Source organism: Pipistrellus kuhlii, unplaced genomic scaffold (genome assembly GCF_014108245.1).
Source record: "Pipistrellus kuhlii isolate mPipKuh1 unplaced genomic scaffold, mPipKuh1.p scaffold_m20_p_15, whole genome shotgun sequence".
NCBI classification, from domain to species: Eukaryota; Metazoa; Chordata; class Mammalia; order Chiroptera; family Vespertilionidae; genus Pipistrellus; species Pipistrellus kuhlii.
The window spans coordinates 11,539,464-11,562,736 of NW_023425460.1; the positions used below are offsets into that span (position 1 = coordinate 11,539,464).

Consider the following 23,273-nt stretch of genomic DNA (forward strand, 5'->3'; position numbering starts at 1 on the left):
GAGATGGTGAGGAAGAGTCAAAGGGATTGAAAACTGGGGAGAAAACAGAAGGCAAAGGGAGACCCAGGTGTGCTGCCTCCGACACATCACTTGGACCCTCAGCCCGTCCCCTCCGCGGGGCCGTGTGCTGTGAGGATGGCGGAAGCGGTGCCTCTGAACCACCAGGCGGAGCGCAGGTGAAGTGCACCATGGGCAGCGGCCATGGTTTCTGTTACCCGCATACCGGCCGTTGTACACGAACGGCGCCTGCCATCGGCAACTCTGCTCTCCCCGTCCCTTCCACACCAAGAAGGTGGCAGCCAGAAGCCACCAGCCGCCCCGACGCCCAGGCAGCTCCCGGCTAACGAATGTGACCTTCACCTCCATCCTCCCCCAGGCCCGGTGGCCACAGGACCCCCCCACCCCACCCCACCACCGGTCTGGTTTTCGCCGCACCCACGCCCGCCCTCCCCAGCCCAGGCCGCCAAGTAGCACGCTGTCTCTGAATTGGTACAAAGTTTACTAGGTCGTACGACATGGCTCACAGAAGCGATGGGGAGTTCCAAGGAGGGCACTGTTTGGTTGGTTCCTTTTACACGGGAGACAAGACACGTTGCCACAGGACCGCCCACCTCCCCCACTCCCCCACCCCAAGACAGAATGCAAGACAGTCACCACGTGGCCCACAGACACACAGCCCAGTGGCGCGGACACGCCGGACGGGAACCCGGGGAGGCCAGACAGCAGCGGGCGCCGGGACGGGAGGCGGCAGTGTCTGCTGGTGGTGATACATCTCACACCAGGGGGGGCGGTGCGTCCCCACGGACGGGGCTGCGGACGCCCAGGAGGCCTGTCGGACGGTGGGACGTGTCATCTCAGGCCAATAAATAATGTCGGGCGAACGCATAAATTAGAACGACACTTCACACGTGGGGCCGGGCAGCCAGGGTGAAATCAACTCATGCAGGGGGGTGGGGGGCAGAGGGCCCGGGTGAGAGGTATTAGCAGCAGCACACACGCCGTTCTGCACCCTGCGCTGGCGCCGGTGGCCGGTCCGCTCTCCTCCCGCGGTGGCAGTGGCGGGCTCCGGGGCTGGCGGCCCAGCCCCGCGCGCGGGGAGGTGGGGGGTCGCCGCTCCGAGAGAGGAAGTGAGTGTCGGAAGGGCCGCGGGCTGGGGCCGGGGCTCTTAGCTGCTCTTCTCCTCCCGGAGCCGGACGCCCACGGCCGTGATGAGGGCGGCCCCCTTGCCGCTGCCGTCCTCGGACAGGAGGAAGGACACGTTGCACTTGGGCGACAGCTCCTTCACCGTCTGGTGCATGATTCTGGAGAAGCTGCACAAGAGGAGACACGGGCAGGCAGGGTCAGAGGAAGAGACGTGGGACCCCCCCCCCCCGCCCCCAAGATGCTCCAGGACCCTAATAACGAGGAGGGCACGCAGGGCGGGAGGGGCTGCTCAGCAGCGGCTGTGGCTTACTGAGAACGGCGGGTGGGTCTACAGACAATCCTGTCGTTACAACTCTCAGCTGAGAACCCAAAACCAAACGACTCCGCACAGCACAGGAGGGCCAGGGCGTGGGGAATACACTGACACACGCCTGTCCTCCAGGACACACCTCACTTCCACAGCAAGAAGCTGGCAGTGAGAAACCAGCAAGAAACCACCTTAGGAGTCAACGAAGACAGTCTGAGCTAACACGTCTTTTAAACCAAGAGCTGCGAGGGCCTCCATGGCCATGACATCATCTGCCCTCTGACCCCCAGCCCATGGCCAGCGCCAGCCCAGCGCCAGCGGCCACCCGTGGGAGGCCTGCTGGTGAAGGATAATCTCTGGGTGAGAGGCGACTCAAGGCTCTTGCATTTTTTTTGTTGAAAATGAGGCAGGCCAGGCTGAGGATGCTCAGGACATCGGGGGACTGCCCTTTGCTGACCAACATACACTTCACGGACATAAAACTTCCAGGCCTGCCGGCAGCCATTATCCGACGAGGACGAGGAGACGTGGCCTGAGCTTCCACATGGTGGTGCCAGGACTAAACCCAGGCGTGTGTGGCTCCAAAGCCTGGCTGTAACCACACCTGGGCGCTACCCCAGGGGAGGAAGGGGATAGCTATGGAGGTGGAGAGACGGGTCCATCCCCAGCCATGGCCACAAGGTAATGCCTAGGAGGAGTTGGGTAACACGGCTTTTAAGGAGGGTGACGGTATGGCCTGGTTTACCTGGGAGGGTCCCGGTGTCATTCCTAATAGCACTCTCCTCGCGACAAAAGTACCGACGTTCAGACAGTAAATCGTATGGTCACTACTCAGAAGAGCCAAGTTTTGGGACATGCTCGGCACAGAGAGCAGAGGAGGTGTCGGACATGAGACTGAAAGGAGTTCCTCCCCAGCCGCCTCCCTGCTACAAGCCCAGAGCCAACGCTGCCCCCATGTCTCCTGACAAGCTCTGATTTAGCAGATCAACAGGACAATGAGCCCCTCTCCCCCTTTCCTCACTCCCTCTCCCCACTGACCCAGTAGCCTCCTGGCCCGGCTGCAGCTAACCAGGCTGACGGGGAGGTCCACACCCCTCTCCCCCTCCTTTCCCGCTGCCCATCTGGACCCTGCCCGACCTAACTGGGCCCGGGGGATCCGCCATGGAGAGGATCAGCCATGACCCTGGCCAGGGAAAGCGCTTCTCGGTTCCACTTCAGAGCAGTCCGCGACCTCATCCCAGACCGGCCCCCGGCCCTGAGCGCACAGCCGTCAGGCGAGGCGTCTTCCCGGTGGGACTCGCATCCCGACCCCCCATGACCGACCAGGGACCTCGCGGCCCGGGGAGCTCCGCCGGCCCCAGGGGACGCCCACTCACTGCGGGTGGAGCTTGTAGAGCGTCCCGTCCACGCCCACGGTCACGGCCAGGTGGTCCAGCCCTCTGTTCTCTCGGATCTTGTCCACCACGGCGGCCATGCCGGCCCCGCACAGCTGCGCGGCCCTCCTGGACACCACGCCGCACACCATCTTGACAAGGATGCTGTCGTCGCAGGTGCTGTTGAGGCCCAGCTGCTGGAGGATGGCCCGGACCTGCAGCAGCGCCAACCGGTCGCTGGGAACAGAGCGGGCGGGGGGCTGTGTGAGGTGTGACGCGCCAGCGCAGCCTGCGGGCCCAGTCACTGTACTGCCCACCCAGGAACTGGTCACGTGGAAGCTGGTTTTTCCCCATCAAAGTAACACGGATCTGTACATTTTTAAAGGATCCCCCAAGGGACTACCTGTTAAAACGGTAGGAAACCTGGCGAATCCAGAAAAATAAATACGGACAATGAAAGCCATCCACAATCCCAACACCGGGGGAAACGCTATTGACACCTATAATATGCTAAATATTAAATATTAAAATGCTAAATAAAAGTGCAATATGCTAATTGACCAGATGTCCTTCCAGACAAAGCCAGGGCTACGAGGAAGCCGGTGCCGGCAGCCGGGGGAAGGAAGGCCTACCCTATTAAGAATTTCATGCATCGGGCCTTTAGGTTTAATATATTTCCTCCCAATCTGTTTTTCCTGAGTATCTTTAAACAGCATCTCTGTTCTTATGCACCACGGGCTTGCCCTTTACATGTGGTTTTCTTTATTGCTTTTTTCCCCACGTCACAGGTCTGAGCCATGTCCCACCGCCTCACCTAGGAACAGGATTGAAAACGGCTGCCAGAGTCTTCCATTCTGGGATGCACCAACCTTATTTAGCCAGTTTAGAGAAATTTTAAGTTTTCTGTTATCTCATTTTCTGCTAGGAGGAAGCAGCATACTTTTTGTTTGTTAATCCTCACCCAAGGATATTTTTTCCATTGATTTTTTTGTTGTTGTTGTTGAGAGGGAGGAAGAAGGGAGAGAGAGAAAAATATTGATGTGCGAGAGACACATCGATCGGATGCCTTCAGGACGCACCCCCAGGACCGGGGATAGAATCTGCAACCCAGATACGTGCCCTTGACTGAGAATCAAACCTGAGACCCTGTGGTGCATGGGCCGATGCGCTAACCACTGAGCACCAGCCAGGGCGGAAGTAACGTTCTAGTGAAGTTTCCTATTCGTAAGTCTTGGATACCTATCGCCAAGCGCCTTTCGGAGAGCGGCACCACTTCCCTCCAGCCGCAGCGGAGCGAGTGGCTGTCCTCGCCCCCCGGGGAAAGGATCCCTTTTTAAGACACCTGACAGTCTGGTAAGGATGGCACCACGCTGTGGTCTCACCTGCATCCTTCTCTCATAGGGAGGACGACCTTTTTTATCTTTTTCCATGTGTCTGTTGGCCATAGGAACTATTATTTGTTTATCTGTCTCATTCTTACTAAACTGAAAGAGGTGGTGATGACTATGTTGGTGGTCAGAGCAGCCAGCCCTGTGTGAGGACTCGCTGTGTGACGGGTGCTTTACCTACATCACCACGTTTCCTCTTCAAACAGACCAACCGACAGATGTGATTTTAGAGTCGAGGAAACTGAGCCTGGGAGAAACTGAGCAGCTCACTCGAAGCACACAGCCAGGGGGACCGAGCGGAGCTCCAGGCCAGGCCTGGTCCAGCCCTGGTGAACTGCGCCCCACTCTGCACCTTATCACGTGCAATGCAAATGGCCTCCTTTTTCAAATGTTACACGTTTGATTACTGATTTAACGTATAGAAGCTATTAGTAAAATGTGGCTTTTTTTTTCTTTATGATTTCTCATGTACCTCATTATAACGTTTTGTGTCTGACCTTCCCATGTACGTGGAGTTCCCATACATACATACGTAGTGAGGTTTATGTTGTCTTGTTTTTCTGTGTCACATGGATTTAATTATTAGAGAGCTAAGAGAACTGGGGAGGGCAGAGGACGTGGGGGAAAGCGGTGAGCAGGTGTTGCTAATGTGACCGCTGTAAAGACGGGTAGTTTTTCACACTTGTTTTTTGTTTTGTTTTGTTGTTTTTTTGTTATGCTTTTGCAAGACTACGTTCATCTTCTCTCAGCGTGAAAGACAGCAAAAGCAGAGATGAAATGCTTCTATGAGAAAAATGGGAGGAAGGCAGAGGCAGCTTGTTGGGGGGCATGCACACGGGGTGGGCACGCTATTCAATCACAGATGGCATGAGGGAAGGGCTGGACAGGGGTGCTGGGCTCTGCAGGACTCCATGTCCCTTCAACACAGGTATCAGTAATGCATCTCCACGATCCTGAGCCTGAGTCCGTATAGCCTACTTACACACATAACCTCTAACAAATATCATGCCCCAACGTAAAGGACAAATAAGAGGAAAGTCACTTATAATAAAATGATAGGAGAGAAAAAACGATCTCACACACGGCGCCTGGTGACCCCTGGTCAGGCCGACCTCCGCCAGGCCCCTCAGGAAAGCCCCGCCCCGCTCACCTCTCGATCTGGGAGAGATACTTGGTCTGGAAGATGCCCCGCGTCTTCAGCGACTCCGAGATCTTCCCTCGGAAGAGGAACCCCTTCTTGGTGAAGTCAAGCAAGATGTTGCGGACAATCTCGCCCAGGTACATGCCGCTGATCATCTTCTCGTACCTGGAACGGGAGGCGGGTGTCTGCAGTCACCCCGGGCGTCTGGCTGCCCATCCAGGGCATCGCCAACCCGCACCCCGAGCCCCGTGCTTCCCGCAGAGGCAGAGCGTGAGGCCAGGAAGGCCTGAGGCAGCCTCACTCCTCGCCGGGATCAGAAATGAAACCACCAGCACTCGTGTCTAAGAGCCGGAGCACCTCCCTCCTCGCCTAACGTCCTGCTTTTGCCTGAAAAATCCCACTCCCGCTCTCAGCTCCGACGTCCCTTCTCCAGAGGCCTGACTGCCCCCCCACCCCCCACCGGACCAGGTTGTATCTGCAGATCTCGGACCCTGTGCCCCTCCCTTGTCCTTCACAAGGCACGCAGGTCCACTGCCGCTCATCCCTGCAGCCAGAGCCTCGAGGAGGTGGATCATGTGCGCCTTGTTCAGCTCTGACTCCAAGGGCCTACCACAGCACAGCGCTAGGCTCTCTGCCAATAAATATCTACAACAAGCAAACGGCTGGGTCTTAACGGACCAGGAAGACAAGGAGGGGAAACTTCCTCCTGGAGTGTTGGAAGGTTCTGCAAAAGCCCAGAGTACTTGGTCAAGCACCGGGCAGAGCCGGTGACTGCCATGCCGGCCAGAGGATCCAGGCAGCACGGCACCCCGTGCGGCTGCTCCTGGGGCTTTATTTCCTGCCTCTCCATGCGCAAGGGCCTCAAGAAACGACAGAGGGTTTAAATACGTCCGTGACACGCACCCAATCCCAGCGTCTCCAACCCGGGAAGTCCGGATACTCTGGGAAGAGTAACCCGGATGCTCCAGATTCCGGGTGGTCCACAGGAAAGAACAAACAGGAACTGGTGCTATAACGATCAGTTCCCATCCAGTCCTTCCATTCCATCCAGGAGACCTTCTCAGTCAGGGGCTGATACGGCTTCCACCCCTTCCAGCCCCTGCGGATCCCTCTTTTAGCAAAGCGGGTCTTCGTTTAGGCAGTGGTTCTCCACCTTCCTAATGCCGAGGCCCTTCAACACAGCTCCTCACGTTGTGGTGACCCCCAACCGTAACATTATTTTCGTTGCTACTTCCTGTCATTTTGCTGCTGTGATGAATTGTAATGTAAATACCTGTGTTTTCCGATGGTCTTAGGCGACCCTGCTAGCGGTTATGAAGTAGCATTAGAAAGGTTGAGAACCACTGGTTTAGAGCCTTTGGTAGGCAACAGTACTAGAATTAAATAACGTTTTCCACTTTATGATTACCATCTATTTATGGTAATATTGAGTTTGCTGGGATTTTTTTCTCTCCCTCATTATGTTTAAGTAAAGAATATAGGCTGAATTACAGAAAGACGTTAGTAATAGCCTAGCTGGTCTTTGGAGAAGGCAGAATCTTGAGGGTGTCCTAGAGAGCAACTTACATTCAGGAGGTACTACCCAGCCCTCCGTCCTGCTCCTACGGGCACAGCTGAGACCCACACATCCTGCTGGTGGCAGAGGATGCAGAGTCCTGGGAACCTGTCTCTATGCTGGGGACACTGCCATCTCAGGGAGGGCTCCTGAGACCCGAGCCGAAATGCTCCCAACGGCCACTAGGAGGTGCAGGAGGTCCCTACGGGAAGGAAGAATTGCACTGCGCCTAGGCCTCACCCTTGACCAGAAGGCACCCACCCCCACCCCCACCCCCAGCCCCACTGGCAGGCCTGAATTCCCCCTGCCCTTTGACAACGGCAGGTCAGGCGTGCTCTCCTTCCACCACACAAGACAAAACCTACTGACCCAGAGGAAGGCTGCAATGCTCCAGGATGAACACGGCCTCTGACGGGAAGTGGTGCGGCCCCCGACCCTGTCCCCAGAGGCGCCTGGAGAGGACACCAACCGGGGCCCTCTTGTACCATGTTGGGGGCCCATCCCTGTTCCTGCTCTCCTTGGGCCAAAAGCCAAGGTCGGGAGGACACCGAGGGAGCCTCTGTGTAGACCCCGCTCCTACTAGAATAAGGTGACCAGACATCCTGCTTTTTAACAATGTGTCCCGCGATTTTTTTGCTTTTTTAAAACGCCGTGGGACAGCCGAGACTGGTTTGGCTCAATGGATAGAGCGTCGGCTTGGGGACCGAAGGGACCCGGGTTCGATTCCAGTCAAGGGCATGTGCCTTGGTTGCGGGTATATCCCCGGTGGGGGGTGTGCAGGAGGCAGCTGATTGATGACTCTCTCTCATCGATGTTTCTAGCTCTCTGTCTCTCTCCCTTCCTCTCTGTACAAAATCAATAAAATATATTTAAAAAAAAAATAAAAATAAATAAATAAATAAAAATAAAACGCCGTGGGACAAATTGTTAAAAATCGGGACTGACGCCAAGGCCGGTGTGGCTCAGTGGATGGAGCTTCGGTCTGCGGACTGAAGGGTCCCGGGTTCGATTCCGGTCAGGGGCGTGTGCCGTGGTTGCGGGCACATCCCCGGTGGGGGGTGTGCAGGAGGCAGCTGATCGATGATTCTCTCTCATCGATGTTTCTAGTGCTCTATCCCTCTCCCTTCCTCTCTGTGGGAAAATCAATAAAAATTTTTTTAAAAAAAAAACCGGGACTGTCCCGCCGAAAGCGGGACGTCTGGTCACCTTATCGTAGAAGCGTCTGTGACTGTAACGGGCAGAGCGCCCTCCCCGGCCGGACGCCCTCGTGGCCTCCCCCAGCGAGCGGAATCACCTCTGCTTCCCCGCGTTCAGGGAGAGCTCGTCCACCAGGACGTCGTAGTGCGTTCTGATGTCGTCCAGGCACCCGTTGTCCCCGAACGCGCCCCACTCCATGTTGATGCACATCCGGCCCTCGTTGCCCTCCACCATCTCCACGTTCTTCATCTCCTCCATGTAGCAGGCGTTGCTGCCCGTCCCTGCGGCACCGGAGGGGACACAATGAGCCGTCCCCGAGGCCGGGGCTTCCAGAGAGGGGGGCAAAGTAAATAGCGTCCCTTTCCCAACGTTTCCCAGGAAAAAAAACACCTCAAAACGTAAAAGGAGGGTCCGATCTAAGCCATCCAGAGCATTTGATTAACTCGCTTTGTACGAAGACGTCAATGCCAAGAGCCTCCTGTCTCCTGCCCAGGAACACAGGACTGTGTTTATTTTAATGGGAGGCGGTCTTACAAGAAAGGGATGGATCTTCAATGGCGGGCATTTAGGCTTTATTTAGATTGGGAGGATATTTCTCTCTCCCACTTCCTGCTCCCTCTTCACACACACACAAACACACACACACACACACACAATATTGGGGGTTGTCTACTATTATACCAGAGATGTCCACTTATCTTTTCTTCTTTTGTTGTGTGGTGGGTTTTTGTTGTTGTTGTTAAGCCTCATCCGAGGATATTTTTCCATAGACTTTTTTACCTTTTTTTTTTTTTTAATATATTTTTTATTGATTTTTTTACAGAGAGGAAGGAAGAGGGATAGAGCGCTAGAAACATGGATGAGAGAGAAACATCGACCAGCTGCCTCCTGCACACCCCCTACCGGGCATGTGCCCGCAACCAAGGTACATGCCCCTGACCGGAATCGAACCTGGGACCTTTCAGTCCGCAGACCGACACTCTATCCACTGAGCCAAACCGGTTTCAGCTCCATAGACTTTTTGAGAGAGTGGAAGGGGGAGAGGCAGAGAGAGAGAGAAACATCAATGTGAGAGACACATTGATTGGTTACCTCCGGCATGTGTCCTGACCTGGCTGGGGATTAAGCCTACTACCGAGGTACATGTCCTTGACCAGAATTGAACCCAGGACGCTTCAACCCGAGGACCAATGCTCTATCCACTGAGCCAAATCGTAGGGGCACTTATCTTTTCCTATCAAAGACGGCCACGGACTCTGGCTGCTCAGTAACCGCTCCTGAGTGTTCCAGAATGAAGCTCACAGTGGACCCTGCAGGACACTGTCCTGAGCGTTTGAAAGCAGCCTTTGTAAGGTGACGACCCTTCACACTTTGGTACCACAGACCTTTCTGAAAATCTGACCATTTTCCTGAGGACCTTTCCCCTGGGTGCGCCACACGCTGTACACACACAACATGACCAACAGATTCCGGAGCCTCAGGAGCCTCTAATATCCATCCCTGAACCGCCCCAGAGAAGGCAGCTCAGACCCAGTGGGACCACAAACTGTTTGCTGTTCTCATCCATGAGGAGTTAAGTAAAGAAATTGAGAGGAAGTCATTGAAAACTTTCACAGACTTTTAATTGCCATGATATCCAAGCTTGTGGTCATTGGCCTTTTCTCAGTGAATGGACTGAACATTTAAAAACCAACCCACTGGACTGGCTCAGTTGGTTGAGCCTCGTCCTTTGCAACAAAAGGCTGTCAGTTTGATTCCCAGGCAGGACACAAACCTGGGTTTTGTTCAATCCCCCATTGGAAATGCATACGAAGACAACGGACCAATGTTTATTTTTCTCTCACCCTCCTTTCCTCTCTCTAAGCATGTCCTCGGGTGAGGGTTAAACAAACAAACAAACAAACAAAAACCAACCAACTAACCGAGAAGACCCTAGTAAAGAAATTTTAAATGTGCTCCTGAATCCCCTGGAAAGCCTGCTAGTGAAGATGCAGATTTCAATTCAGGTCTGGGGTGGGGCCTGAGACTCTGCATTTCTGATACTCCCGCAGGTGGCGCCGAGGCTGCTGGCCCGTGGACCACACGTTGAGTAGCAAGGCCCTGGAGCACCATCAGCCGGGCAGAATGCAGATACAGCTGGATTTTCACCAGGAGGGAACACAGGGGCATCCCTACTGGCTAGACCAGTGGTCCGCAAACCACAGCTCGCAAACCACATGTGGTTCTTTGGCCCCTTGAGTGTGGCTCTTCCACAAAATACCTCGGCCTGGGTGAGTCTATTTTGAAGAAGTGGTATTAGAAGAAGTTTAAGTTTAAAAGATTTTGCTCTCAAAAGAAATTTCAATCCTTGTACTGTTGATATTTTGGCTCTGTTGACTAATGAGTTTGCCGACCATTGTCCTAGACCAAAAGGTCTTTGCCATACCTGAAGCAGAATTCATAAGCTTCTGGCTGTGTAACTGGATTGTTTTTGTGTTCTCATCTCCCTTTCACCTACAGTATAAATGGAAGTGGGTGCAAAGAAAGCAGACTAGCCAAAACCGGTTTAGCTCAGTGGATAGCACGTCAGCCTGCGGATTGAAAGGTCCCAGGTTCAATTCCGGTCAAGGGCATGTACCTTGGTTGCAGGCACATCCCCAGTAGGGGGTGTGTAGGAGGCAGCTGATCGATGTTTCTAGCTCTCTCTCTCTCTCCTTTCCTCTCTGTAAAAAATCAATAATATATATATATATATATACACACACATATTTTTTTTTTTTTTAAAGAAAGCCAGACCATAAAAACCATACTTTTGGCCCCTGGGAGTTCTGAGCAGAGCGCTCGATGAGCAGGGAAGTAAAATGTGGCTTTTGGTGCAGCTGGAGCTGTGGAGAACCCCACCCCGCCCGCCTCTCCTCTGTGCCAGGAGCAGCTACCTGGGCGGCCCTGACCCCCAGGCGCAAAGGTGAGGCCTGACCTGGAAGTGGAGAATGTGCTGTGTCACTCTGGCTTTGCATTTCACGCCCAAGCCCATTCAGAAAGAGAGAGGGAGGGGTTGGGTGGAGAAAGCTTTGCAAAGCAAAGGAAGAAACAAATAAGCCCAAAGCCAGGCCCCCAGAAACCTTTCACCTGGAGCTGCTCCCCGCTTCTTTGAATTTCCACAGGAGCCCAACGTGGTTTAACCAATAAAAAGTCCTCTCTGGCTCCCGGGGCAGCCGGCTGGGCTTTTCCCAGCTCCATCCCAGCACTCGGGGAGAGGCCCACGCAGCCTGTCCACGTCGCATCTGCAGATGTTGGCTGAGAACCGGGGTTCTTTTCCCAGCACCCCCTGACACCAGGAGCAGCAGGTCCAGTTAGACAAGTGGTTTTCCCACAGCCCAAATCAGTATGCTTCCTGAAGTATGACAGCAACCATACTTAGGTAAGAACTGCTGTTTGAATTTTAACCCTGCTATTCTGGCTTCTGCACTCACTCACTCGCTTGCTTAAACAATAGGGTAGTTGCCTCAGCTTCCAGACTGAGACCTGGAAACTCACAGAGGTAACTTTCCTGTGCCTGTGGACCGGGACCACAAGAGACAGATTCCCACTGACTCAGTAGCTCCAGGAGTTAAAACTGCAGATAACCTTAAGAGATTAATTTGGCTCGGTTCTGCTCCTGTATTATTTGCTATCGCAAGATAGGGCCAGCAGGACGTTGTTCCCAGCCTTTAGAATTTAGAACTTAGAACAATGGAACATTTTTGTGGTTTAGACCTTTAAAAGGACTGCCTGCGCCTGGAACGGCCAGTCTTGAGTGTGTACTCCACCTGCGTGTGGTACTCTCACGGCTGTCCTGGCCAGTTCAATAAATCCTTGCCTGTTTTTTAATCAATTAGCAGCCTCCGGTGGTCTTATTTTGACTTTAGGGTTTGACCCCACAACACTTCTGGAATCAGTGCTCCTAAGACCCAAGCCCCTAACGTGCTTGGGCAATAAGAGGACAACCTGCAAAGTCAGCAGACGGCCCTTCTCAACCCACGTCAGGGGCTAGGACTGCTAACAGTGGCTGCTGGCACCCAGGACGACTCTCCAGCTCCTTCCCATGGTCAGGCCGGAGGAGTCCGCCTCTCCCTTCCAGGTCACAGGCTGGCAACACCTGCCTGGAGCTTCTCCACACCAGCTCCCGTGCTCCCACCCATCCACCCGGCCACGCGAGCCACATGAGACCTCCTCTCTGGAAAGCTCTGCTCAGTCTGGTTACTGTCGCCGTGGCAGGTGCTGGGGAGGGAGTCCCTGCAGGGTTCTGGAGCCTCGGTCAAGGAAAAAGCTCTGGAGGTGCCAAGGGGACAGGACTGTCAAATCCCATCTCACACAGAGGGCTGAGCTGCTGGTTCAAGGCCCCACAAAACAGGAACCCCAGCCCTCCTTGCCCCGCGGAGAGAGACCTTCCAGGACACCCACCTACGATGAGTCCAACCTCACAGCTGGGCTCCTCATAAGCACAGGTCATCATGGTGCCCACTGTGTCGTTGACCACAGCCACCACGTCCAGCTCAAACTCCTGAGGAGAGAAACCGACACAGCATGAGCTCTAAATGTTGAATGGATAAAAGGCGAGGGACTTAGCCCCAAAGCTCTTTCTCTTGGGGTTTAAAGCCTTATACCCTTCCAGAGGGCAAAATGCAAAGACCAAACCCACGTCTCACTCAGAATCTGTCTTTCAGAAATCGCCGTGCAGGTACACAAAGGAACGTGCACAGGGGTATTTACTGCATGACTTGCATGAGCCAGAACAAGAAGCCACCCAGAAACGGACCAAAAGGAGCTGTGGGAACCATGGTCCAGAAGAACCAGGACTTGCTGTGTGAAGTCACTAGGTTCAGAGTGGCTTCCAATGCAACGATATGAAGTAACTTACACGTGGGGACATATTCATGCCACACACATTCATTGCTCCAAGGACCCACCCGAGAACCCCTTAGAATCCCCACAGGCGTCAAGAAAATACGCCCGATGCAGCCACGCAAAGATGTCTGCTTCCTATTAAATTTAAAAAGAGCAACTTGTTATCTAGCATATGTGGTCTGATTACAATTTTAAAAAGTGTGTGTTGGTCTATGCATGGAAAGTAAGTTGGGGGAACACTAACATTGAGCTGTGAAATGGGCAAAAAGAGATCATCGGGTTTCTTCTCAATGACATAGTAGCTGCTGGCTAGCATACCCTTCAGGTGCGACCGGTCCCTCCTTCACACCCATTCACTTCAGCCTTCCTGGTCACCTAGGTATTTATTTGTCTGCTCTTTTAAGCTGGAAGTGTGTGTGTGTGTGTGTGTGTGTGTGTGTGTGTGTGTCTTAACTTCTTACTGATTCCCTGATTAATTAACGAGTTAAATAAAATCTCTGGAATTTTTCACTTTCTACTTTGTCAATGTTCTCCAGCCAGAGGCCGGCAGAAACAGCTGTGGTGGAACAGAGCTGGACTCCTGACTGGATGTGATTGGGAGAACACCTCCCATGGGGCGCCTTGGCCTGTCAGCCCTGCTTCTAGGATCCGAGCCCGGGGAGGATGGCTTCAGGGAGCGGTCAGAGAAGGGGCGCTGCGGTCTGGGTTGGAGGCTGTGCGGGAAGCAGGCAATCCTTTGCGTGTGTGCTGAGCTTGCCGTGATGGACGGTCACCAGTGGCTGCGGTGATGTTTGTGTTCTGTGAGGCTGTTGTGTCCCACAGGAGGACACCAGGTCTGACGGTAGCACCAGGCTCTTTGGAGGAGGTAGTGACTTCACCTTGTCAAGCAAACTGTCCTTTAACAACTCCAAACTGCTCACCTCTGTCTTTCTGCCGGCTGCTGGGGGAATTCCCACCCAGGCCATGTGCCTCTGGGTTGTTTGGGTTCTTTGTGACCAGCAAGCAGGATTCTTAGAACCCAAAGGCACCGTCAGCACGTTTAAAAACAGCTCTGCCATAGTTACCTCTCTCCTTTTCACCGCGTCCCGCAGTAAGGTGGCCACGTCGTGCCCCACGCAGTCGGTGGCCTTGAACCCCTTCGTCCAGGTGATCAAGATTCCCTGAAACAGGAGAGGCACCGGAGAGGCCTGTGAAATGAGCCTCTAGCAGCCGAACACAAAATTCCTTCCCTTCCTGAGTCCACTATGTGCTGAGACTGTACAGCGAGACTATGCTGGGGAAACGGAGGCACAAACCAATAAAACGCGGATCGTCCTCCACAGGCCTGACTCCTCCTCACCATCCTCACAGCCGTCGGTTTATAGCCCCCATTTCACAGATGGAGAAACTGAGGCATGGGATGTGAAAGGTGCTGCCCCTGATATAACCAACGAGTTCCCCAACAACCTACATGGAGAAATGCTCGTTTTTAGTAGCACTGTCACTACCGGAAGTAAAACCGATTGGGCAGCAGGGATGCCGCTGGTGGGTGTGTACGTGAACTGCAAAGCACACGCTTGTATGGATCCAACTGCTAGCACAGAACAGGCCGTAAGAGGGGGAAAAACAAAAACAAAAAACAAGTCAGCACTGTCCCTGCATTAACTGGCTTCCAGAGGCAGGTGCCCGACCTGGCGTGCCTAGTTCTGCCAATCATATGCCTCAAAGCCTGACCCAAGGCCAAGTGTGATGCAAGGTCCCCTCCAGGGCCTCCACCCTGGCCAGGCATCACCTGTGACACGCAGAGGCCCTGTGGCTCTTTCTGTGAGGCAGGCCTGCTCTTGCCTCCGTGACTCTGCAAAATAGGTTCCCTCTGCACAGAGCATGGCCAACCGACGGACCGCCCCAGCACAGTGCTGGCTGCTGGGAGGCCGGGCTCTCAGAACGGCAGGCTCCCTGAGGACAGACACTGGACCTTCAGCTCCACCCAGTTATCCATACTCAGCAGCTGCTCAGCCCTGACCCCACGCAGGCAGTGACCTTTCCATCCCATTTCCTGAACATTTCCATGTTGACTCTGTTCCATCTCATTTATTGAACATTTACCAAGTATTTCTTCCAATAGCTCTCTGTGCTGGGGCATGTGGGAAACTAAGGTTACCGCTAATAACTGCAGGAGGTGCTACGATCGGACAACGCTAAGAGGAACAGGGAACACGGTGGAGGGTGCTGTTCTCTTTGTCTGAAGGACAGAATACTCCCCCCCGCAAAGGTAAACGCTTTAAATGATAAGAGTCTGAAGATGTCCTGGAGGGCGTGGCATAAAGCCTGGGTCGCCCGCCCGCCTGTGACATCTGGGCCGTGCGGACCCTGAGGAATGACAGCGAGGCTGGAGGAGGCCCCAGGGCCAGCTCACGCCGGCCAGCGCACAGTCAGCACTGCCCCGTGTCTGACTCACTCACCGCATCCAAGCTCTTCTGGCTGCAAGGGAACGAGAAGGTGAAGCCCAGCGGCATGCGGGGGCCTTTGATCCCCATGTAGTCCAGGAAGTCGGAGATGCAGGACACGATGTGGTCAAACAGCTTTAGGAGGAAAGAGCGGATTGCGTGTGTGTTCCCTGGTTTCATACTTCGAATGCACTCACACAAATGGACACGGACGCACACACAGACACACACCCCGACACGTCAGAGCACGCCCCCCTCTCCGGCGTCCCCTGAGCACCGTCAGCCCAGCGTGGCTGACGTGCCTGCTGCTTTCGGGCCACAGAGACACCTGCAGGCTGCAGGCATCACCTGGCAGGGGCTGGGGCCCACCATGCCGCCGGACACACACACAACATGGTGATGTAGAAGCAAAGCGGTCTCACCTCCTCCCCCGTGCCCTGCATGATCTCGATGGGGATGGCATAGATCTTGTTGTGCATTTCCACCGTTCTCTTCTTCCCACTGCGGATCTTCACCAGCAGGACGCGGAAGTTCGTTCCTCCGAGATCCAGGGCCAGGAAGTCACCATTCTCTGCCGTGGACAAGAACAGGAAGACTCTCAAAAGCAGCCAGGTGCCTCCAGGCCACCAGGGACCCTAGGACTCCAGGCTTTCAAGGGGGAGCCCCCCGCCCCCATATTCAATAAGGGGGAGGAGCTCTAAGTCTCTCCTCCAGCACACAGCTCAGGCTCAGAGGCGGGTGGCCACTCACGCACGGACCACCACACCCTGTGAGCCATGACAAGGACAGAAGGCCCCGCCGATGAACCAGTCTTCACCACAAACACGCTTCACCGGGGTTTACTGAAACACCTGGCCACACCCTCATGATGGGAAACCTCACACAAAGATGAATAACATCTGTCCGTGTGTACGGAGCCTGCAGACATGGCCACCGTCCTTCCCCTCCCTGTCCACGTGCTGCTTTGCAAAAGTGACCGCAGCTCTTCCCGTTAAAAGGTGGAGTCTGTTTCTCCGCCCCTGGGATCTGGCCTGGCCAAGGACTTGCTTTGTTGGCCAACCGTGTGGCAGAAGCCACACTGAGCCAATCCCAGCCCAGGCCTCCAAGAGGCTTCCAAGTCCCTCTCCGCCCCCCCCCCCCCCGGTGGACCCCGCTACTACCTCATGAACAAGCCCCCTGTGGCCCACTGGAGGGGGACACACACAGCCAGGCTCTCCTGCACCCCAGCTGCTGCTAACCAACTGCCCGACATGTGAGGGGGGACCCTCAGCTGACCCACCAGTAGTGGCTGCGGACACATGAGTGAGTCCAGCCAAGATCAGCCGAGCCGGGCCCAGGGGAGCCACCATACACGGCTGACCCACAGACTCCCAGGCAATAACGAGTGGTTGCTGTGTGAAGTCACTAGGTTCAGAGTGGCTTCCAATGCAGCGATATGAAGTGACTCACACGTGGGACATATCCATGTCGCACACATTCATTGCTCCAAGGACCCACCGAGAAGCCCTCTAGAGTTCCCACAGCGGTCCGCTCCAATGACACCCAGCAAGGTGGGCGTGAAGGGCTGGCCGCCCGCCGTTCTCCCATCTGCCTGCCTGCCTCATGCACCCCATCGGGGCGTAGGAGGGAGGGGTGCGTGGGTGTTATCCCACTGGCGTACCGTGTGTGAGACAACCTATCGTGTTTCGGGGAGCAGGGTGTGCCCAGCTCGGTTCAGGAAGGACCCTTTGTAACTCTCAGCGGGCTGTGGTCTGAGAGAAGGCGCCTGCCCAGGACGCCCGGCCAGGGACGTCCACTGCCCCGAGCCACACACGGGCAAGGCAGCGATCAAAATGAAAAAAAGCGAGTGTGAGCCTAGACTGGTCTGGCTCAGTGGATAGAGCGTCAGTCTGCGGACTGAAGGGTCCGGGTTCGGTTCCGGTCAAGGGCATGCACCTTGGTTGCGGGCACATCCCCGGCAAGGGGTGTGCAGGAGGCAGCTGATCGATGCTTCTCTCTCATCGATGTTTCTAACTCTTTATCCCTCTCCCTTCCTCTCTGTAAAAAAATCAATAAAATATATTAAAAAAAGAAAAGAAAAAAGCGAGTGTGAGTGACTGTCTGGCTCTTGCCAAAACCATGCAACGCCAGTGCCCATGCACCCGCCCAACAAGCCAACCTCCCTGCTGCCCGCCGTGCCCTGGTCACTGGTGCGAGCAGCAGGAGGGCCCCGGGGCCCGCGGAGGCCTCACCGGTCCCGTCCGGCGTGCTGCGGACGAAGGAGGGCAGCATCTTCACCACGGCCTTGTCGTTGGTCTTCTTCTTCAGCCCCATCTCCATCTCGGCCCGCATCCTCTTCTTCACCTCCAGCAGCTTCTCCTTGGTGAGGCGGAAGTGCGCCAGCGTCTCCTCGATCTGCCGGTGCTGCTCCGCCAGGCGGTAGGCCACGGCGGTCACCATGGCCGCCCCCTTGCCGCTGCCGCTCTCCGACAGGAGGAAACGCACGTCGCAGTCGGGCACCAAGCGCCGCAGGGTCTTGTGGAAACGACGGGAAAACCTGGAAGGGAGGGACGGGGGCCACAAGAGCCGGACTGAGCCATCTCTCAGGAACCTCCTGTACCCCCCTTTTTCTTTTCTCACACATTTTTAAAAAACATATGTTTTATTGATTTTTTTACTGAGAGGAAGAGAGAGGAATGGAGAGTGAGAAACATCGATGAGAGAGAATCATCCATCAGCTGCCTCTTGCACACCCCCTACTGGGGATGTGCCCACAACAGCCGATCAACGATTCTCTCTCATCATTGATGTTTCTCTCTCCCTCCCACCCTCCCTCTTTCTTTCTTTCTTTCTTTTTTTTTTTTTTAAATATATTTTTATTGATTTAAGAGAGGGAGGGAGGGAGGGAGGGAGGGAGGGAGGGAGGGAGGGAGAGAGAGAGGGAGAGAGAGGGAGAAACATGCCCTTGACCGAAATCAAACCTAGGACCCTTGAGTCTGTGGGCAGATGCTCTATCCACTGAGCTAAACCGGTTTTGGCTCTCACACATTTTTAAAAAACATATATTTTATTGATTTTTTGCAGAGAGAAAGGGAGAGGGATAGAGAGTTAGAAACATCGATCAGCTGCCTCCTGCACACCCCCCACTGGGGATGTGCCCGCAACCAAGGTACATGCCCTTGACCAGAATCGAACCTGAGACCTTTCAGTCCGCAGGCCGACGCTCTATCCACTGAGCCAAACCGGTTTTGGCTCCTTTCCCACACTTCAATTCCATTTCCTACACTGGCTCTTCTCATTAGCCAGGCACACACGCCCGCTGTGGGGAAGTTAAACGCAGACATGCGGGAAAGAGACAGAATCACTCATTGTCACACGGAAAAGGAGAGGGTTCTCGTTATCACACGAGCATCGAACATGGACATTCAGGGTCCACAGAGGATCCTGTCCTCCGCCACGAAGAGGAGAGACGGCACGGCGCGCAGAGCCCAGAGCTGGCGTGTCAGGTGAGGGGAGTGCGTGGGGAGCCCCGGCTCCTCCCCATCAGGGCCGCGGGCCTGGGCCGAACCTTGGGGTTCCGAGGATGCCAGCGATGTGCGGGGACTAACGGCGCTCATTCAACGCTTAGATCAGAGGCTGCCATGAGGGCGAGGGTTCGGGGATCACTCCTGCTCTTCACTTTCCCGTGGGCCTTCCCCCCGCCCCAGGGTCTGGGCGTTCTCAGTGGCTAGAAGAGGACTCGAGGACAGGACTCACGGGGACACAGGACTTTCCCGGAGTCTGTGGTCTGCTGTATGGAGGGAAGGCTGCCTGCCAAAGGAAACAGGGTAGCAGGCACCCCGAAATACTAACAGCGGTCAACTCCGGGGGCGGGCTTAAAATGACTTCTGTTCCCTGTGTAACTTTTTAAATTATCTCCAGTGTCTTGCCAAAACCGGTTTGGCTCAGTGGATAGAGCTTCGGCCTGCGGACTCAAGGGTCTCAGGTTTGATTCCAGTCATGGGCATGTACCTTGGTTGTAGGCACATCCCCAGTAGGGGGTGTGCAAAAGGCAGCTGATCGATGTTTCTCTCTCATTGATGTTTCTAACTCTCTATCCCTCTCTCTTCCTCTCTGTAAAAAATCAATAAAATATATATATTTTTAATTATCTCCAGTGTCTAGACCGAACATATGTTACTTCTAAGAAACACTTAGCCACAGTTATCTTTTAACCCCCTTGTACGCCATAAGCGTCTACAGACGCATTATATTAAAAATATCAGGGCGTGCGGGGGTGGTCTCAGTTGGGATGCGTGGTAGTGAACTGGTTAAACGTGGGGGTGCAGGTGAAGAGTTCTGGAGATGGCTGGCCGGCGGCAGCAGCTGCTCCACAGCGTGACGGTACTCATACTGCTGAACTGCACCCTCAGCACTGGCTCAGAGAGGGAATTATGTGTCCATATTATGTGTTTTTGCCACAATTTTAAAAACATTTTTAAAAAATATATATTTCATTGATTTTTTTTTTTTAACAAAGAGGAAGGGAGAGGGATAGAGAGTTAGAAACATCGATCAGCTGCCTCCTGCACGCCCCCTAGCTGGGTATGTGCCCGCAACCAAGGTACATGCCCTTGACAGGAACTGAACCTGGGACCCTTCAGTCTGCAGGCTGACGCTCTATCTACTGAGCCAAACCGGTTAGGTCTTAAAAACTTTTTAAATGTCACGTTGCAAGTCTCTAAGCTTCCTTGTCTAACACTTTTCTAAGAAATCCTCTCCAACCACCACCAAGATAGCACGTTCCAATGTAAAAAATGTACAAAGACTCGAAAAACACAAAGAAGTGAAAGATGACCCTGACAGATAATAATAGCTCACTGGCTCACAGCCTATCCCCTCAGCACCTACTTCCGGGTGAGCCAGCCTCCATTCTCCTGTCACTAGATCAGGGTATGAAGGTGAGCATCCCCTGCGAGGCCCCCCCACCTGCACATCACACATCCCGGGGGGAAAGCACCTGCGATTCTGCACAAAAGCCATGTCCTAGGACAGTGGTCAGCAAACTGTGGCTTGCGAGCCACATGTGGCTCTTTGGCCCCTTGAGTGTGGCTTTTCCACAAAATACCACGGCCTAGGTGAGTCTATTTTGAAGAAGTAGCATTAGAAGTTTAAAAAAATTTGGCTCTCAAAAGAAATTTCAATCGTCGTACAGTTTGATAATTGGCTGTTGACTAATGAGTTTGCCGACCAATGCCCTAGGCCGTGACTTTTGTGCAGAATCGTTCAGACTCAGCATGAAGGCTTAGCATTCACCTCCGGCCTTTTACAAGGGGAAGCCATGTCCTCAGTGGCCTCCGGGGGCTGTGGCATCGGATCAGGAATGTGGGCGCTGCACCTAAGACCCAGGCTTCCGTGAGGATCCAGGTCCCTGATGACATGAGGACCAGCGAGAGAACTGAGGATGCAGACACATCCCACCCAGCGCTCCTGGCCGCCGCAGAAATCACTAGCAAACCTCACGAAATGAGAGAGAGGACAGTGCCGGGCAGAACACCACCGGCGAGAAACGGCTGAGGGCCGGACCCTTCCCAGGCGGGCGACCCCGACCTTCCTGCCCAGAACCAGGCCCTGTCTCATCCGCAAAAAAAAAAAAAAAAAACTCCCACTGGGTGCAGAAGCCCGACCTCTGGAGCAGGTCCTCAGCCCAGACGGGGACGGATGCCAACGACAGCAAAGGGCGGACTCACTGTGGGTGCGTCTTGTAAAGAGACCCGTCGACACCAACCGTGGTCCGCAGCCTGGGGACGCCCTTGTTATCTCGGAGGCGATTCAGGATGGCGCCCAGCGCCGCCGCCACCAGGTTGGCCGAGCGGAACGAGACGATGGTGCACACGTGCTGGACGGAAACGCAGTCGACATCGGACGGCTCCACGCCCAGGCGGGTGAGGATGTCTTTGGCGTTGCTGAGGCCTTCCTTGTTCCTGCAGAGAGAGAGAGAGAGAGGGGGCCTCGTGTGAGTGAAGGACCTCGCCGGGCAGCGCAGAGCATCAAGGGCCCGGGTCCTGGAACGGGGCCCACCATGCCCCAGAGTGGGCGGTGGGCGTGGTGCGGAGACAGACAGGAGCGTGAAAGGAGGTCCTCTCCCCGAGAGAGCAGCCAGGCGGTGAGAAATGGAGCTCTGCTGGGTGAGGACGTATACATGTAAGACATGGAGAGGCGAGACTGCGGGGCCTCTGGTCAGGTGGAGACACAGCAGCTTCCAGCCCGGGCTCACAGTCAGGGGCCCGGGAGAGTCGCCCGGTCTCCCCGTCTGTGCGCTGCCGCTGCTGGATGCTCCCACATCCTTCCTCGATGCTGTCCAACCAAACTGTAATTTTCTGCACACACGCTTTGTATATCTATTGCTGACGTCGTTCCAAGGTACTTTACAGATTTGTTACTATTATAGGTGGTGTTTTTATATATTTACACACACACACACACACACACACACACATATGTATATATACATATGTATTTTTTTTCCCTTTAATGTACCACAGTAAAGTCAGATGTGAACAATGGGAGACACTGCGTGAGGGATTGTGGAACCACTCTGTACTATCCTCGCCATTTTTCTGTAAATCTAAAAATACCCTAAAATAAAAGGCTTATTTTAAGCATACAGACCTATTTTTATTAGTGCCAATATATATAGAAATGTAATTGACTTTTGTATCTTCTCCCCAGACACCTTCCTCACCTCTCCTGTTGTCCCAGTCACTCGTCCAGCTGTGTCTCAGTGTTTCTCATCTGCATATTATGACAGTGTTACCTCCTCTTTTTTTCTTTTAATTCTCATGCCTGTAATTTCTCTTTCTCTTTCTTTTATCTATTTTTGCTGTTGCTAATCCTCACCTGAGGATATTTTTCCATTGATTTTTAGAGAGAGTGGAAGTGGAAGGGGAAGAGACAAACAGAGAGAGAAACATCGATGTGAGAGAGACACGGGCCAGGATCGAGCCTGCAACCAAGGTACGTTGCCCTTGACTACAACCGAACCTGCGGCCCAACACTCTCCACTGAGCCACGCCGGCCGGGCTCCTTCTTACTCTTTTAAACACTAGCTAAGACTCCGGGGCAATGCTGAACAAAAACGGGTGATGCTGTCTCGCTCCTGACTTTAAAGAGAATGCCTGGGGCTCCTGTCCTTGCAGAGTGCTTTCATGGGCATTTTTAAGAAAGCCTTTATGACAATACACAGGCTTTCTTGAGCTAGAGCTCAAGTGTTTTTTTTTTTGTTTCTTGGTCACCAAAAAGCCAACACGAGACTCGGGCCCCGGAGGAAGGCAGGCACTTCCTGGCTTTGTCAGTGAGCCTCAAGACAAGCCACGAGCATCCTGCCCCTCCCCGCCAGCAGCTGACCAGGAGGCGTGAAGGGCGGTTGGCTAGAAACAGTCCCAGGCTCCCTGCTCCCGAGCTCAGCACCAATCACTCCTCGGACAAACGCCAGCACAGCCTGTGGCAGGACAGCCGGCCAGACAGACTCCTTCCCACTTCCCTCAGCCTCCTCCACCGCAGGCAGCTCGTGCGCCTCTTCTCCCGGCAGCCGGAGCTAGGAAGCACGGACTCGCTGACATCCAGGACCACAGCACGGGCCGCGGGAACGGCCACCTTGTGTGGGGAGGAGGGGGCGTTTCGAGCCCCAAGCTGGCCCTAGCTTTCAAGCAGGAGTCTCCCGACCAGGAACTGAACCCGCGGCGCACAGAAGCCAGCCACAAGCCGGAGTCCTGGAGCTCGGGGCGCCTGACGACAACTGCCACAGGACAGAGGTTACCCGCTTCCCGCTCGGGGCGAAGGCCTGCCAACAGCAGTCTCGGCAGAGAAGTCTGGGTTTCTTACGTTGAGGCCAAAAGGTCGCAGTCAGGTTGCTGGCT

The 23,273-nt window shown here is 54.4% G+C and overlaps 1 protein-coding gene across 1 annotated transcript in view; it reads right to left on the reverse strand.

Moving 5' to 3' along the window:
* Positions 1-482: 482 nt before the first annotated feature.
* The window catches only part of HK1 (hexokinase 1), a 62,536-nt gene continuing 39,745 nt past the window's right edge, over positions 483-23,273 (reverse strand). Inside the window, exons 9-18 of the mRNA XM_036438273.2 lie at positions 21,105-21,338; positions 17,628-17,932; positions 15,819-15,967; positions 15,412-15,531; positions 14,035-14,130; positions 12,527-12,626; positions 8,202-8,385; positions 5,362-5,517; positions 2,827-3,060; positions 483-1,310 (exon numbers count right to left, since the gene is read on the reverse strand). Of these exons, the coding sequence (XP_036294166.1) occupies positions 1,166-1,310; positions 2,827-3,060; positions 5,362-5,517; positions 8,202-8,385; positions 12,527-12,626; positions 14,035-14,130; positions 15,412-15,531; positions 15,819-15,967; positions 17,628-17,932; positions 21,105-21,338 (1,723 nt within the window). The 3' untranslated portion in view covers positions 483-1,165. The remainder of the gene's footprint in view (positions 1,311-2,826; positions 3,061-5,361; positions 5,518-8,201; positions 8,386-12,526; positions 12,627-14,034; positions 14,131-15,411; positions 15,532-15,818; positions 15,968-17,627; positions 17,933-21,104; positions 21,339-23,273) is intronic.